Raw genomic sequence first — 18,828 nt, forward strand, 5'->3', positions numbered from 1 at the left:
TGCAGGCCCAGCATCACCCTTGACTTCCTGGGTTAGCCAGGAGCACAGGGAGCTTTGCAGCACACATCCCCACTCAGCCTTCAGATGGCTATGTTACATCAGGTCCTACAGATATAGTCCTTTATCCTTCACACTTGGAGGAAAAAATGTGTTTCCTTTCATGGGGTCACAGTGTTGGCCCCTATTTATCTAGCCCCATTTTACTTTGAGATATTATAAATAATGAAACAAAAATCAACTCCTAATATAAAAGGAGTTTACTGAAGTTTCTTGGTCTTTCTTTATAACTGTTGGCATCCCCTCAAATACTCCAAAACTTCATAGGCCCGTAGGGTTTACGAATCCCCCGCAAATATTCACCACGTCCACCCTCACTGAGCTGTGCGGTGGCAGTAAGATTTTTCCAGAGAAAAGTGGAAGAGCCAAGTTCAAGACCTGCCTCTACTAAGTGGCTGTGTGACTTCAGATAAGTTGTGTTAGCTCTCTCAGTCCCAATTGTAACAAAGTTAAAACAGCAATGATAATAATCATTCATCCATCCACCTAGTCACATTTACTAAGCACCTACTGTTTTCTAGTATCTGCGAAAACAAAGGTGAGCAGTACAAAATTTCTAAATTCACCTGCCACCAATCTCCATCAGAAGACGGACATCTAAACAAATCAGGAGTGAGGAAAAAAGGAGGGACCCTGACAAGAGATGTTTCTCTTTGAAATAGCAGCTGTGGAGGCAGTAGGAACTGACCATGAATAAGAGATTCCTCAGTTGGAAACCACATGTTTCTACCTTACAAGGTTATTGGGAGGTTCAAACGACATAAGGAATTTGAATCCTTCAAAAATTCTGAAGAGCAATTTCCATGTGTGGCAGATGCTGTGGGTGCCCTGCCCACATCCTCTGCCTTTGCCACTTCAGTGCAGATGGGGACTTAGAGCTCCAGCACCTGCAAGTCTCAGCCTGAGGGACTGTTCCTGCCTCCAGAGCCCGCCCGCTCTGCCACCTGTCAGCAGGCGGTGTGTGCCAAGGAATCCACGGCCACCACTCCACACCCAGAGCAGTCCTTAACCAAACAAACAGCACTACTCCCTCAGCCCTCAGGTGGAATAACCAACGACTAAGTTCTGTACTAACTGCCAAAATTTCCCCAGCAGGACTGAGCCCCAGTTGTCTACAGGAGTCGCTTGCTTGATGACAAGCCATCTATTGGCCACCATCCCCCCTGTGCCACTTCCCTACTCCCCCACTGGGGTCTTCTTCACCTTCCAAAGAAATACTTGCACATGGATCCTTATCCCAGCATAGGCTTCTGAGAGAACCCAAACAAAGACAAGATGTAAGCCATTTTTTATTATTATACTATATCATTTTGAAATGTGGCCAGAATTATACACACTATTTTGCATGGGAAAAAGCACGGCTTTGTATTTATAAATCCTCTTCTGCATAGTTAGGATTTGATCCACTTTAGCCATTATAACATAATACCTGCCTAAGAATTTCTTGAATCCATCCGACCCGCACTGCTCTGGCTGAAGCTTTTATCTTTCACCCGGATTTCCACAACATTATCCTGGCTGCTCTCTCTGGCTCTAGTCTTTCCCCCAACAAATCCTTCCTTCTCACTGTCTCCAGAGACAGCCACTAGAAAGTAATTCTGACCAGACCCCTCTCAGCCCAAATAGCACTATTGTGCAAATTTTAAAAGGCTTCTGTTACTTACAACACTCTACTCCTATCTAATGGAAAATTGTTGTAATTCTCTGGTGTCTATAGAGCAAGATGCTTGATGGACAAACTAATACACAAATCTGCAGTGTCTGAGTTGTGTTGTGCCTACTTAAATGTGCATCCTTTTGTGCTGCACAACCTCTACAACTGTGCAGAACCAGCCTGGTTCTGAAAACTCCCTGCCTCACCCATAAAGTCCTTGTCTGTTCCTAGCACATAACATGAGTTTCCTTGTTTCCATGCCTTTGTTTTTGCTGACCTCTCTGCCTGGAGACACTGGTCTTCTCCTACCCTGTTTCTAGTGATTCTTTAAAACCAAGAGCACACTGTACACCCTGTATGTTAGCCAATTTGACAATAAATTATGTTGAAAAAATAAATAAATAAATAAATTTTTTTAAATGAAAAAACCAAAAACCAAAAAAAACCAACTGAGCATTGCCCTTTGCCAGAAATCATAGCTGAATCACTCTCATATAGCTACATGTCCCTCTGTGCCCCCTCTAATTCTTCATTTATAACTCAATTTTTATACTTTGAACCCTTGATTATAATTATCTGCTAATGGGTTTGTCTTCTGCACTCCCCTCTTTGCACCTGCAGCATCTAGGAGGACCTGGCCTGAAGTCAGAGCATACAGAAAACAGCGGAGTGTGGAATGCAAACATTATGAGGGAAGGGCCTGCAGTCAAATAGACCTGGTCAACTCTTGACCTGTCACTTTCTAGCCATGTGACTTTGGGCAATGATCTCACATCTCTCTATCTCAGTTTCCTTGCTGGTAAAATGGAAATGACATTATTACACATTAAATAAGTTGATGCCTATAATTAATATAATGCCTGATGGCAAGTACACAATGCATCTTCATTACTATTTTTATTATAAGCTCAATAAACATCTGAGAATTGATGTCCCTCTGTTTATATGAAGCAGGCTATAAAAACATACTTTTTGTTTGATCCATCCATATAGTCATAAAGGTGGTGAACACTTTACATATGTTAGTATATTTTGTCTACACAACCACTCTCTCTTCCAGAAAGGTCTTACTACTGGCCGACTACAAATGAGGAAACTTGAGAAGAGTTATCCGTGGATTGCTTCTGGTCACAGGTGAGTTAAGAGTCAGAGGTTGCATCAAACCTGGCCTGTGTGGTTCCCAGCTTGTGCTTCTACCCGAGCTTGAAAGCATAAAGGAGGAGCCTCACAGTCCAACGGCAGGTTCTGAAAATGGGGGATGCCAATGGACCAGGCACAGGCAGAGATGTGAAGAGGAAACACAAAGTAGAGCAGCTTGTGTAAAGGCTCAGCTCACTCACCATAAATACCATGAATTCAAGGTGTCCCTGTAAATTCGAAATGTTCGTGGGTAGAGAGTCAGGAGATGAGATTAAAAGGGAAGAGTGGACACACAGTGAGGAAGGGTCCTGGCTAGGCAAGGATTTTTTTATCTTGAAAACTTTCCAAAAGCAAAGAGGCATTGAGAGGACTGACGCCACCAGGTGCTGACCCGGAGGTGGAACAAGTGGAGCTCTCGTTCACTGCTGGTGAGAATAAAAAATGGTACAACCACCGTGGAAAACAGTTTGACGATTTCTCCACATGTTGACTGTACACCTGTCACATGACCTGACCATTATGCTCCCAGGTATTCGTGCAAGAAAAAATGAAAGTGTCCATCTACAAAAAGACAAGAACGTTCTTAAGTCTCTTCCTAAGGGCCCCAAGCTGGAAACGACCCGAGCATTCATTAATAGGAAAATGGATAAAAACAATTGTGCTCTTTTCACACCATAAAATAGTACTCAGCAATAAAACTGAACAGACTGTGAAGACACTCAACAATATGGGTAAACCTCAAAATATTATGCTAAGTGGCAGAGGTCAGACTGAACGGCATATATATTGTATGTCTTCCTCTATATTAAGGTCTAGAATAGGGAAAGTTAATCTATAGTGATAAAAATCAGGACAATGTTTGCCTGTTTGCTTATTGGGTGGGGTTAGTATGACTGAAAAGGAAGCATGAAGGTATTGTCTGAAATGATGGAAATGATCTCTATCTTGAGAGTGGTGGTGATTAGCAGGTGCACAATTTTGTCAAAACTCATCAAACTGTACACTCAGATTTTGTGTATTTGACTGTATGTAAAATGTATCGTAAAACAAGAAAAGTAGCAAAAAAAAAAAAAAAGATCACAAAACAAAGAACTGCCTTTGGTTATATTACCTCAAGATTGGGTGTAAACTATATTCTTATAAATCATATCAATTTAGAGTTCATTAGAAGAACTTGGTCATGGCACTCTTACAAAGCTTTTCATTCATTCTTTTACAAACATTATTTGTTTTAACAAATATTTATTTAGCTCAATGCTACCACTCAATATCTGGGTGACTTTGGACAAATGACTCTCAGGGCCTCAGTTCACTCATTTGTGAAATGGGGGCAGTAACAGTACCTACCTCATGGAGTTGTTGTGGGAATGGAAGAAGCTAATATATGTAATACTCTTAGCTTTGTGTCTGCACGTGGTAAGTGCTAAACAAATGTTAGTGATTAATATCATTACCCTCAGTTATGTACCAGTCTTGTAGATTATAAACGGTAATAGGGCATAGTTCCAGTTCTAGAAAATGTATGATGTAGAAGAAAGGATGAACAATAAATATATAAATGAATGTACTCAGTACAATCACAGAATGTGAAAAGTGCTTGGAGTACATAAATGACTAAATGTGTTGGAATGGAAAATCCATTTGAAATGAAAATAATCAGCCATCTAAATCAAATCAAGTTCAGATAGTCATTTATTGTTTTTCAGTATTATTGTTGTAATGATGCCTCCTATTCTTGCTGCCTGAAATTTGGAGCTCTGGGGCTCAGGCCTGTGATCTTTATTCTTCTGTGTCCTGGCTCATTCCTAGGTGACCTCATTCCTTCATGAGCTGTGATGCTGAGATCACATCTCTGAGCCCAGCATCATGGCTGAACTTCCACTGCCTGTGACATCTCATATGAGTACATCTAAATCCAAATTCTCCATTCTCAGCCACCCAGAACTGTTTTTCTTGCAGTGTTTCCCATCTTGGAGATAGCAGTTGCATTCTCTCAGCTGCCTTGCATTGGTCTGCCTCCTTTCCTTTGCTCCTATTACATACCCAATAGCCAGAAAATCCTGAAACCAATCACTCTTTCCACCTAGACTACTACAATAACTTCCGAAGGGATCACACTGCTTCCACTCTTGCTTCCCCAAAGCTATTCTCAGCATAGCAGCCAGATGACCTTTCCAAAACATTAAGGATCCATGGCTTTCCTCTGCTTTAAGCCCTTCAGTGGGTTTCCTTCGCACTGTCCTTTTCATGGCCTAGGAGGCCTTAGATGATCTGCCCCTCCACTTCCTCTCTGCCCTCCTCCCCTACCACTCTCTCTCTTGCTCCCTTCTCCAGCCACACCAACCTCCTTGCTATCTCAACATGCCAGTCAAGCTCTTCCCTCATGGACTTTGCACATGCTGTTCCCTCTGCCTAGACTGTTCTTCCTCTAGATACCTCATGGACCCTTCCCTCATTTTATTCAAATCTCTGCTCAGATGTGAGTATCCTAACTAAAACAGCACATTCCACCCCAATTTCTAACTGCTTTGCCCTGCTTTTTTTCCCCTAGTGCCTGACATTCTATTTCATTGGTTTATTGCCCTAGCTTGAATATAGTCTCCTAGGGCAGAGTTCTTGCATGCTTTGGTCATAATTCCAGGGCCTAGAACAGGGTCTGCCACATAGTAGATGCTCCATTGGTATTTGATAGATGACTATTAACTTACACAGAGTTATACAGTTCACAAAGCAGTTACATATATAATATCTTAACAAGCCTTCTAAGCATTTGTGGGATAGGCTCTGTTATATCCATTTTACAGATAAGTTATAAGTCTGCTTAATATCGTTTCGAATACTTATTTATTTTGAGAGAGAGAGACTATGTGAGTGAAGGAGAGATAGAGAGGGAGGGAGAGAGTATCCGAAGCAGCCTCCACACTGTCAGCACTGAGCCCAATGTGAGGCTTGATCCCATGAACTGTGCGTTCATGACCTGAACCAAAATCAAGAGTCGGACGTGTAACAGACTGAGCCACCCAGGCACCCCCACTTATTAAGTCTCTTGTTCAAGGTCATGTAGCTCTTGGTCACATAGGCCAATCTCTGGTCTTTTGCCTTCAAACCCAGTTTATTAATCATGATCATAAAATATGACTAACAGTAGTTAAGAGTCTGTTAGTATGCTTCTTGACACTTGTAGTATCTCATTTAACAGTACTTTGAGGTAGGTGCTCTCATGATTGGCATTTTAGATGAAGAAACTAAGTAACTTACCCAACGTCACAGAGCTGGTAAGTGGTAAAGTCCAAATCTGGGTCCTGGACATTTGACTCCAAGGACTTGTTCTCAACCAACTAGCCCACTAGGCACAACCTGTGAAGTAAAGGGAGTTAAGCAAACTGCGGAACACAGATGGGCAAATTTCAAATTTGTTCTAGGACTTTCTGCCATTCGTGAGCTTTTTGCTTTTGTAGTGTTTAGTGAAACTTTTCTCTCCTTCTCTAAGATCAAGTGGAAAGCAAGTTGTATCTCAAATGCTATTTACATTATGTAATTTTCTGCTTTTCATCTGTCTTTGAAATGTTTGAAACACTTGTTTCTGAATTGTGAGGTCACTTAGGAATCATGGGCAGGGTGCAGGAGTTTCCAGTAAGTTTCTTCCTCCTTCAGTAGCTTCATGGCGCCTTTGTGGCCAAGCCCTACAGGCTGGTGCCCCCTCTGAGTTTCAGATTTCACCTCCTCCTCCTCACCCCATGACATGTCTTGTAAATTCTCACCTTCAGTTTATCACATAACCTACATTGCGGAACACTTAATTTCTTGCCCTTTCCTTTCCCTTCCTTTCCTTTCCTTTCCTTTCTTTCTTTCTTTTTTTTTTCTTCAAAAGTAGCAATCTATTTGATTGGATGTGATGGCACCAGAGGCAAAATGTGGCAAAATTTTAAGTGGTGAGAAATCTATCTTAGTTACCTGGATTCTGAGAAGCAAATTGTGATTCCCCGACTCACTTTGTATTGAACTGGACAAGTTAGATGAACTAAAATAGCTTTATGGCTTGTATTCTTGTCTCCAGGTCAAGCAAGTGTCTGCAAGCACTGCCCATTTTCTTCTTTTTCCGGATATTCAAATGATTAACTGAAAAGTGTGCATGAAGCTACACAAACTTCACCAGTGGGTACCTTGAAAATATCAAACTCCTTAGATCTTAAACAAGCAAGCACTTGGAGGTTGAAAAACAAATCAAGTATTTGTTTCCTAATTAGTTTTTGTAACATAAAGGTTCATAGCATTTATGTGGGAGTAGACTGAGTTCCTTGGGGCAGCATGTGATCTGTTCGTCCAGGTAACACCAATGTCTGGCACATAGTAGGTGTTCACCAGAGTAGGTGCTGAACATGGTAGGTACTAGATAAATATATGTTGAATCTCTAGTGCTGCCTTTTATTGCCAACTTGCAGACTTGTCGCACACTTTATATGCATGCACACACACACACACACACACGGTTGTGAGCTCCTAGAGGAGAGGGGATCTGTGTCTTATTCATCCCTGCATTCCCTAATATAGAACCACCACATAGCAGGTGATAATTAAATGATCACTGAATTGAACAGCACAAGGATTTTAAGTTCTGTTACTTGTTTCATCTGCCCTTCCCCCACCCCATCTTGTCCATTTTGCTCTCAGGCCAGACTGCCTAAAACCATCACATCAATCTAATCAAGTATTTGAAAGCCAGAGACCTTGAAATTATTTAAATCAAGTTCAGAATTACATTTTTAAATTTACTCTGGCCATCTCATAAGTGGATTTAGCAACTAGCTAACTGCCATCCCAGGAGGAAAAAAAAAAAGCATAAGCCTAATGAATGTGGTCAGACATACCGTGTAACAGATGTCCAACGTGCTGCCATGAGCTTAAATCATAAATATGATGGCTCTGTTTGGCATAGCAAAATATATTAGACGTGTTTTATCGGTCACTGGGCAACTTGCTAGATGGGAGGGGAATGATCCTGAAAAATGCAGGAGCTTAGTGTAGCAGCATCTCAGAAGGAGACCTGGAGAAACACAGATAATCTGTTTGTGATGATTCATCAAGTTGGTCCTTTGTTTCCCTAATTTGAGTGTCAAGTGCACCCATACAATAAAGAATTGCTATGACCTGATAAGATTCTCCTCTGGCTGCCGCTTTTCCTGCCCTAACAACTGGTACTATTCATGCCTAAAGCACAAATTGAATAAACAGCTTCAAGGCTGGCAATGTAGGACCGTGTTTTGAATTTTTTGCTTTTCCTTAAAAGGCTAAATCCTACGTGTGTCTTGCCTCCCCCTAAACACATTGCATTGATAGTCACTGTTGTACCAATAATTTTAACTTCCTTAATACTAAGTGTGGAAGGATGCCTCATAGGTTAAAAATAGTTTCTGTTGTATCATCAGTGGAGCAATGGATTACTGAAGATTAAAAAATGATTGTAATGCCTTTTTTGGCCTTGAGAAAGCTCTTATTGTGCCTATGGTTCAGTTGCCCTGCTGATCATTTCCATCTCAATGTAATCTTTAACATTACACTGCTACAGGTGAGGTGTTAAGTAATACATTAAGACAACTATTCTCACTGATTAATTTCACAAGAAATATGTTTTAACTAAATTAGACATTTAACAAATGCCACTTGTAACTCAATGCAGGAGGGAGAGTGGCCTTACAACAAGCTGTTGACATGAATTTCCCAACATAAAACGGTAACTTTTAGAAATTTTTGATTGAAATTCTAAATGTGAAATTATGTACTGTCAGGGCAGTAGACCATTACAAGGAGAGCACCAAAGTCCTTAGGAGTCAAAAAATAAGCAGTAAGCAGTTTTATCTCTAGCAGCTGAAAAGCTTTCCTTAAAATTAAGAAGAATCTACAGGTCCAGTTAATCATGTGACTGTGATGTGCCGACTGTTTCTAACACTTAAAAATCATTTAGACGAACACTAGAAACCTCAAAGTTCTGATAAAAATATAAACTGTAATTTTTAGAACAAGTAATGAGTTAAATAATTTAGATGAAAATTTAAATATAAAGGATGCATGAGAATAATTGGATTTAAAAAGTAAAACTAAAGGAGATATCAGAAAGCCTACAATTGGGCAACTGAAATAATAAATAATTTTTTGGAAAAATTATTTCCTGACAGATTTCCCCATGCTAGGAACACAAATGCAAAAGCTATAAATAGGGCTACTGACATTTGCACAGTTGACTTTTTATCAAAATTACAAAACAATTTAGTTTGCAAATTTTCAAATGGCTATCATGTTCAGAATCCAATGGGGTTCTCCTTCGTTTTTACTTGATGACTTCATAAAAGATAAATAAGCCCTCGGACCAATAGGTGGGTACATTGGCACGGTTAACTCTCTCGCCCCAGAAATTCCACTCGGCTGAAAAGATTATTATTTGGGGGCGGGAAAGGGGGAGATGCAGAGGTCTTTAGGACCCAGCAGGCGGCGGCAGGCGGCAGTTGTGTAGATCACTGAGAGACTACGAGGGTCCGGTTCAGTTTTAATTCTGTCTCTAATCTCTGCAACAGCCGCTCTTCCTGGGTCCCGCGGCTCTCCTACCCACTCAGCCGCGGCTGGCAGCCGGGCGAAAATCAGAGCCGCCCGTCCCCCCATCACCCACCATGGAAACCCTCCAAGAAAAAGTGGCTCCGGACGCGTGTGCCTGAGGATTCCTCACAAAAGAGGTGCCCAAAATGAAGACCCTGATGGTGAGTCATTTGTTGCAACTCCTCTGAGCAGAGGCGGGGACCCCGGGACGCAGCGTCCCCGGGGCGCGCGGGAGAGCTCCAGGGCGCCTACCCCTGCGCCGCGAGGTCGCCTGTTACAAAGGGACAACTTTCCACCTGCTCGGTGTCCCCTTCCGGTTCCCTGGTTCTGCCTGGCTCGGAATCCCAGAGCCGGGATGGGAACTCGGGTTGCCTCGGCTCCTGGATCTCGGGAGAGAGGTCTGGGGCCCCACGGAGAGCTGAAGAAGCGGTGGAGGGGTGGGCGCATGGTTCGGGGGTGGAGGATACCCAAAAGCAACAGCCTGGCAAAAACTAAGAGGGGCGGGGAGGGGGGAACATTTGCAGACTTTCTTGGTTTTCTTGTCGGATTTCAAACTTGCAAAAATCGCCGAGGTAGAGCCCCGCGGGTCCAAGAAGGAGAGGGTGCAGGGGCTAGAGGTTCCAGCAGCGGAGCTGGTGGAGGGGTCCCTCCTCAAAGTGCGAGCCCACCTCTGCCCTCGCGGCCGGCGCGCTTTCCCTCGTGTAAGCTGGGCGCCGCGCACCACCTGCCCTCTGCCGAGAGATCTGGGAGGTGGCGTCCGCCGAGAGCAGCCACGCTCGGGAGCATCCCCTGCCGTGCGCGAGAGGACGGTGCCTCTCCTGCCCCCGCGGCGCGCGGGGGGCTGGGACCCCGGCCACCTCCTTCCAGCCCCGAAACGCCGCCCCCCCCCCCCAATCGAGCGTCTGACCGCCTCGCGCGTGTCACCGCCGGCGCGCTCCTCCGGGTTCGGCTCTCAGCAGCTCCCCTCTGCTCTCTCCCGCCCTCCCGCAGCGCCATGGTCTGGCTGTGTGTTTAGCGCTCACCACCATGTGCACCAGCTTGTTGCTCGTGTACAGCAGCCTCGGCGGCCAGAAGGAGCGGCCCCCGCAGCAGCAGCAGCAGCAGCAGCAGGCAGGGGCGACCGGCAGCGCGCAGCCGTCGGCGGAGAGCAGCCCCCCCTCGAGACCCCGGATCCCCGCGGCACCGCGGCCGTTGGACGGATACCTCGGCGTGGCGGACCATAAGGTGACAGCTCGCTCGCCGGCGCGCGCACCACCCAGCCTGGGGATCCCGCACACCTGAGCCTGCCCCCTTTCCCGGGGCTGGGAGGCGCCGTGAGTAGGTGCCTTGTGGAGGCTGGAAGGGGGAGCGGAGCCGCCGGGGTGGGGTGGGAGAGTTCCTTCTCGGAATGAATTCCTGTTTGGAGACGGAGGTAAAGTTTTCCAGGGAATAGGGGTGAGATGAGCGGACCTAAAGCCCAGTATCCTAACAGGAACCGGCCCCGGAGGTGAAACCCTCTGAGCCCCAAAATTGCAGCTGCGGGGGTGGGTGCTGGGTTCCTGAAGCGTCGGGTTTGGCAGCCCAGTCGCGCCCTTGCTGGGAAGAGAGCCGGCGATGGCGCGAGTAACAGCCTGAGCGTTGCCCCGCTGGGAACTGGTGGGTGAGTGACTGCCAGTCCTCGGCCGCGGCGGCTCCTGCTCAAAGATTCCCCTCTGATCTCGGCTTCGGATTGCTCTGGGAAGAATTGCCACAGCCTTGGGGAGCGGTCCCAAGGCAGGCGCGGAAGGCTGGAGGCACAAACTCCGCTTCCATTGGCTTGAAACTCATCGTTGAGGGCCTGTTTTTCTCTGCCTTCCGGGAAGCCGTTGCATGGCTTGGCTAATAATTAATAAGATGGATTTTTAAAAATTGAGCCTCCTTTCCCCCAAATAATAAATCTCTGGTTTCAGTGTGAGAAGCCTCTGGGAGAATTCTAATCAGGTTTCCTGATTCTGAAAAGATATTTTAATACAGTTTAAATATATTCCCCATTATTTGAAGCTCCTAATATGTTTTTACTAAAACACAATTCCATTCTGTATCTGCTCTATAAAGGTTAGAGAGTTTCTTGAAACCACGCAGCTCTTCTGCTTTTTGTATTACTAGATTTTATGGTTATGAGCCAAAGTAATATTTAGCAGGCGGTCCTTTTGCTTGAGAAACAAAGATTGGCCTTACCGTGCATGAAAAAGTCAAACTTTTTTTTAAGTGGCAGTCAAAATATTTCCACTCATTTGTGCAATGCATACAGCCAAAAGGATTTTGGAGGGTCAAAAGGACCCAGGGTTGGGGATCTTTGGATACTTGTGGGGAAAAAAAAAAAAAAAAAAAAAAAAAAACAAACCATGAAACATGGATGGATGGTTAGATAGGTAGACTGATAGGTATAATATATAAGAAATGCTAGATATAAAACAGCACTGTTAGGGTGCGGAGATGAGAAAGTTCACTGTCCTGGAAGGTTTAAGGAAATTCTCTCTGAAAAGGTGGAATGTGTACTGGGGAAAATTTGGGGAAGCAGAAAAGAGGAAGGGATTTCATTAGGAAGTGATTTGGAGGTGGGGGGAGGAGCTGGGGGTAGAATCCTAAAATCAAAAGTAGAGAGGGTCATTAGTTTTATAATAACAGCTTCAGTTTTCTCTTGGAGATGTTGATTGATTACACCCTTTATATCTGTATGTGCAAAAGCAACCCATAAGGGCTAGAGTTCTAGAAAAGTTTAGACATCTGCTTCTGACTGGATGGATGTGGTGTTTATGTGTAACTGGTATATGATGAATTTATTGAACTTAGTGGATTTTCATGGCTGTTGTTTAGTGAAAATGGCTAGATAGCTCTTGCGAAGCTTTGATTAATGGGGTGTGAAAAGGTAAATTTGCTGAAAGCTTTGATCTGCCTTTGGGAAGGTATTCCTAATACTTTCCTTTCTGTGTTCTCCTGCTGGACAGACACCAGCTAAGAACATTGATAGCATAAGGCAAAATATAATTCCCTCATATTTGTTTTCAAAACAGTGTCTATTTGCACAAATATATTATTGGATTCCATTTTCAATGTTTCAGAGCCTTATTTCATTACAATGAAAACCAGCCCTTTTTGGGAAGGAATGTTGAAACTCCCATATGGGAATTTGACATAATCTGCAATAAAGGGTTTTATAAATTGTAAAGTTGTTATATGAATGATAAATGTGTGTGAAAGTCCTTGGAATTCTTAGCAGAGAATTATAAATGTGACCAGGAAGGTCTCTGCATATAATTAATACCAACGGCATTCTTTCCTAGAAAACCAACATCTCACCAAATTCCGTACTCAAAGGATCAACAGCGTTTACCCTACCCCAAGCAAAAGAACAAATGCAAATCTTAAAGTCTATGCCTTCTCTCCAGGCATTATCCCAATTGTCCCACTGAACTAAATATAAACTTCTACTCAAAATGTAATCACTTTACTGTTACTATCTAACTGACTGGAAATTGGGTGAAGTTTCATTTCTGATGGCTATAGGGAGGTATATGTGTAACGTGTATACGTCCTCTCCAAAAGTTGCTGTTTACTTAGGTTTACTTGGGATCTTCCTATAGTCTTGCTTAGGCAGAGGTAGAAATTTTTTAGAATATTGCTAAGATTTTTTTCTCTGATTTACAAAGAATGAAAGATTTTCTATTCTTACTATGTTGCTAGATGATACCCTGATTGCTTTTTTTGTTTTTCCACGCTCATATCAGGCCTTAGAAAAATTATAGGATGTGCCGAATGTAATGACCACCAAGGCATATGCTACTGCATATTGAATCAGAATTCCAACAGACTTTTTATTTGCTGTTGATTTACAGAATCTGGAGAGAGTTACAGATACCATTTAGGAAAATGTTCACATCTCCATGGCTGGAGGTCCCAAAGTCTGATAAATATGTAGTGTTTATGTTCAGTTACATGATGGTATTAACATTATAACTCTAAGATTAAATTCAACAGGTGGTCCTAATCCCCAGCACCTGAATTTCACAAATCACAGCCTGTCTGCAATGATAGTCTTGTCTCATACGGCTGCAGACTAAATTACTGTTGAGATTAAATCACTATGTGCTTTTGTTGAAAGACATGCTGCAAGTCAAGCCAGTGATGAGCAATGTGTGTTGAAGCTTAAAATATCACTTTCCATGGTCATATTCTCTACTTCCTCGTTCGCAAACGATGTGAGCTGAAATTGTAATTCCAGTGTGACTAAGTGAAGGCTACTTGGAGTTTCTTGTGATAATGAAGACATTTCATTTTCTGTTAGATAGATTCTTTCTCTTCATTTCCAACCCTTTTCCCCAGACCTTTTCCCACAAATGTTTCACCAACTCATTTCAATCTTGTTACATGTCTGTCACTGCAGCTACTGTATCTGTATCCTGCCATTACTATGCTGGTCCCCATTTTTGGAAGCTACTGATTTCTAACCAGAGCAGCCAGACACAAGCAAAGAAGACAATTTTCATGCATTTGGAAACTTGTATTTAGAACTATAATCACGCTTAAGTGTGCATTTGTGCACATAGACACACACAGATACACACACACACACACACACACACACACACACACACATACACACACACTAAATCAAGCAACCTTCACAGAAAAACTCCAACTTTTCCAGCAGAGTGGAAGGGGGGCATGGAATGCATTCTGTTTCCAGCCCGGATCTGGTCCGGGTAGATAAAGTCATTTGCCATCTGGTGGACCCTGTGAAATGAAACTATGAGCTGATTCCCATTTCCAATGGACAGGAGCCCTTATCACAGAAGGCCCACTTGTCACCTGGGCTGCCCTTTTCTAAGATGGCTTATGAAAGAGCAGTGATCAATGGGGTCTGAAGCTGAGCTGCTATCTCCTTGCTTCAGTAGTAGCTCCCAGGAATGGATTTTACACATACTAATAACATGCTTGTCTTGGTTCTTTCCTTCCTTAAGGACTGAGTTATTCAGACAAAACGAAACTGCTTGGAGGTAGCAGTATGTTTGCTTTTAATTCACGGACGTCCAGTTGGAGTGATAGGACAGGTCAATGCAAGAGTTGAAAAATAATTCCAAACCAGAAAAAAAGGCACACACCATATAACTTACTTTAGGATTGTGGCATAAGCATTCTTCCTTTAAAAAGCATATAAATTCTCAAATACAAGGTTGTCCCATTTATGAGATTCCATTTTACAATATTTGAGGCATCCAATCAATGATAGATAATTTGGATCTTAAATTCAAAGTGACCTAAATTTTGGTGCTCAAGTACTACAAAATGTAATCTGCCAATGGTGATGAAACCCTGTTATCACAAATTGTCAACCAAAAAGAATTATGAAATGAACTGTTTTTCATGGGTGAGGAGTTGCAGTAATGTGGTTGCCTTTAATAGGAGAAGTGCTCATATAACACTTATTGAAATACATAATCTTCCTTAATTTTGAGAGCCAGAAGTATTTCTCCAGCTTCCCAAGGAGTAATGCCAAGATACTCCCATACCAAAGCCCAGACCACACCTGGTAAATGAGTCTGAGCTGGTTCCCTCTCCACTTCTGGCCATTGTGGTCTCCTTGCTGATCCTTGAATCCTCATTTTGCCTGAGGACCTTTGCACTTGCTGTCCCCTCTCCCTGGACAGCTCTTGCCCAAGATCTTTTACATGGGTGGCTCCTTCTGGTCGTTCAGTCCTCAGATCACATGTTTTCTTGTAGACCATACTCTTTAAATAGCTCAATCCTTAATGGTCTTCTCTATCATATTAGCCTCTTTTATTTTCCTTATATTAGTTAACAAGGTCTGAAAGAATCTTAAAGTCTCCTTGTCTATTGTTTGTCTTCCTCCCCAAGTAGAATCTAAGTGCTGTGATAGATAGCAAAGTATTTGTACATCTTGTTGACCAGTTTAACTCCAGGCCCTAGAATAATGCTTGACACTTAATGAACACACAAGTATTTATTAAAGGAAGGAAGAAGGCAGAGTGTTTGGGGAAAGGGGGTTGTGGAGAGGGACAAAGCTACCTCACCATATGTAAAGTCCTTCCTCTATAAGAAACATCAATGGAGTCCCAAGGACCCAGCATGTGTATCTCATCTTTCCTACTTTGGTTTACCACTGCTACTACTGCTACTACTACTACTAATAATAATAATAATTATGGGAAGGAAGATGAAGAAATGATTTATAACATAAGAGTCTTTGGAAATGAGATTTGGGAGTTCACATTTTAACAGTCTTCCCTTTCAACTCTTAAGCACATTAAAGTTTGAGAACCATCATTTGAAATGTTTTTAATCACCATATGTAGTTCTGTAGCTAATTTGTTTCTGGGTTTTTGAACGATTCATAGCCCTAAGTAAATATTCATTGAAGGTCTAATAGTTGCAAAATTGGGTATTCTGGAGGAAGAACACGGTGCCTACCATCAAAGAATCTTTGATCTAATTGGAGAGAAAAGACAAAGAAGCAAGAAAAGTTAAATAAAGCAAGTGCTGAATAATAATATGAAACCAGGAAACAATAAATCAAGGCATTGACACTAAAAAGGAGGCAATTTCTGTGATCTTTCTCATCTATAAAATAATTTAAATACTATTCTTAGTTTAGCAGTTATAAAACTTTCAAACTATAATTTCATTTTTTAGCCCTGTTTTAATATATGTGTGTGCTGTCTCTTTCTCTATGTATAATATATGACATGCAATGAATACTTAGTAAACAATTTGGATATCAAAGCAACTTCAGAGTGGATAGATTTTAAATTGAAAATGTTCAATCTGTTTATGATTTTCCTTTGGCATGGCATAGGGCCGCCTGGATTCTTGAAGAGATCTAACTTTGTTACCCTGTTCAATGGTCTCTGTCACATATGGTGACCATGTTTCCAAACCAAATCTCATAACTCATGGTATGAGAAATTTGTGTTGGCCACAAGACAGAACATTTGCCGTCGGATCTGTCCTGGAAACATGACATCTACTACACAGGGGATTTTCCAAAACCCTCAGGGTCAAGTGGCAGTGCAATCGAATTCTTGTCCTACGAATGCCGAGATGAAGGAATATTGAAGATGAGAAAAGACTATGAGAAATTAAAACTCATCATTAATCAACAAATCATTAAAACCTCTTGTATATCTACTATATACTCTTCGAGCTGCAGTGAATGATCGTAACTATAGAAAGACAATGAATGAGTATTTCTTAAATAATAATATTAGTCATGCTTTGTAAGCCTGATTCAAGAAAAGAATTCCCATGGGAGTAAATTTATGATTAAATGACTGATTAAAAACTTGAGGGTGGGGATACTTATGAGATGTACTCAGATTCTTCTTCATGAGCTGTTTTAGTCCTAAACTCTTAGTCTAGGCTTAGGACAAATAAATATTTTTATTGCATGCTCTATTCAATTAGGGTTTCCCAAATAAAAGTCATAGGCATGCATATTCTTTCAGTTTAGACAGCATGTCCACAGGGAAGCCTTCCCTGACTTGTAGCCCAGGTGAAATCTGAGCTGTGTGTTTTGTCTTCACAGTCAGGATCCCATGATAATACTTATTCCAGCTTATTGTTATTTCTTGTCTAAAATTGTCTGCCTTCCCTGCTCTACGATCAGAAAGTCTGGCGCTTTTTTTCCTCTTTTTTATCATTGTAGTCTCAGCCTTTAATATAATGTCTGGTATATAAAAGGTCTTTAGTAAGTATTTGTTGGATAAATGAGTATATCTATATAAAGATTTTAAATTACTTCTAAAATAAGCCCATCTGAAAATTTTCTAACCATGTGGCATTACTGAAAAGGAATATTACATGTCGTAAATACGAATCTCTCCTGCCACCATTTGTAGTTCTGTAACTACTGCATTTCTATGTACTTGAGCTAATCAGATCTCTTTGAATTTTGAGCTGGAAGGAAACTTGAAAATTACCAGAAGGAATTCACAAGTGCTCATGTGATTTGCCCACAGTCACCGGTGAGTGGCAGAGCTGGGGCTACAACGTGGGTCTCTGACATGAATGTCATTACCACAAGGAAAATTCAGTGCCAATATATTCTAAGCAGTGACTCAACATTATTTGAACAGAATTTATTAAAAAGAAGAGCCTAGGCCTACCCAGTTATTGGAAAGAAATAAATATTTAAACATCTTATTATTCTGAAATGAATATGAGAATATGCCTCTGGATAGTTCAAAAGAGCTTCCACCAACCACTGGCTTAGCGATGGGTTCTCTAAAGGCTTCATAAAATGCGTGGCACCCATGTAATTGGAACAATTGGCAGATCTGAGTGGGTTTACCTTTAAAAAGTAAACCAAGCCAAAAAGAGCGCCTTATTATTCGCAGAAAATGTCATGACCAGACCACTCATTTAACTGAATTACCTTCTCCACAGGGGAAGAAAGCATCATCAGGAGACTCAGTTAACCAAGTGTTTGAAGCACTGCCATTCTGCAAGTAACCATTAACTCCTCCTAAGTTCCGAGATGTAATACTTACTCTGAGGTAGAATTACATAAGGCAGATAAGAAACCATTTTACCCATAGTAGGGAAAATTAACCTTGATAGTTGTTATAGTTCAGTATGAAAACGAAGCTTTTTTTTTTATTATATTCTCTTTAAATGGCTAAGAAGGTGTCCGTGTAGTATTCCTGGGAATGTCACAGAGTCTGAGAACACTCTGGCAGACTGAAATGTAGAGTTAAACCATTTTTTTAATAAGAAAGCATATTCTGGAAATTAATTGCACATATGGGACCTCTCCACTGACTGAACTGCATTATTGCGTTTCTAATTTACAGATCTGCTCATATTCTTCGCATGCCTCCAATGGCTTCCCATTGCTTAGAGGATCACATTCAGACTCCACAGGAAGTCTCACAAGCCCCAACAGAGTCTGTCTGGCCTAGTTCTCCAACTTCACTTCCCCCCCGCCCAAGTTGTACACACCCAGGGAACACATCTTGCTGTCTCATGCTTCCCTCCATCATGGAATGCCCTTTCTCCTTTTATCTGCCAGGTAGAGAACTAATCATTCATTAAGATCCAGCTCAAGCATCTCCTGCATCTGCTTTCTAAAGTTTTCCCAGATGGAACCTCTGTGGAGAGTAGATCCCACATTCGCTTATGCCAGCCTTGCATTAGTCAGTCAGCTAGTCAATCATACGTTAGGCTGGGTACCTACTGTGTATTAGACACATGGGAGGGAATGAGAGGAAGGACCTAATCCTGACCACAGGAAAATCACAGCAGAGGAAATATCACAATTACTGTATATCGATAAGTGTTAAAATATTCTCTGTATCTTATATATGCCTCTAATCACAATATTGTGATTATTTGTCCACATGCATGTTTCCCTG

At 42.0% G+C, this 18,828-nt stretch overlaps 1 protein-coding gene across 1 annotated transcript in view; it reads left to right on the forward strand.

Moving 5' to 3' along the window:
• The first annotated feature begins 9,261 nt into the window (after positions 1-9,261).
• ST6GALNAC5 (ST6 N-acetylgalactosaminide alpha-2,6-sialyltransferase 5) overlaps positions 9,262-18,828 on the forward strand; it is a 170,671-nt gene continuing 161,104 nt past the window's right edge. The window contains exons 1-2 of the mRNA XM_042997612.1: positions 9,262-9,600; positions 10,430-10,663. Coding sequence (XP_042853546.1) covers positions 9,586-9,600; positions 10,430-10,663 — 249 coding nt within the window. The 5' untranslated portion in view covers positions 9,262-9,585. The remainder of the gene's footprint in view (positions 9,601-10,429; positions 10,664-18,828) is intronic.

Source organism: Panthera tigris, chromosome C1 (genome assembly GCF_018350195.1).
Source record: "Panthera tigris isolate Pti1 chromosome C1, P.tigris_Pti1_mat1.1, whole genome shotgun sequence".
Lineage (NCBI taxonomy): Eukaryota > Metazoa > Chordata > Mammalia > Carnivora > Felidae > Panthera > Panthera tigris.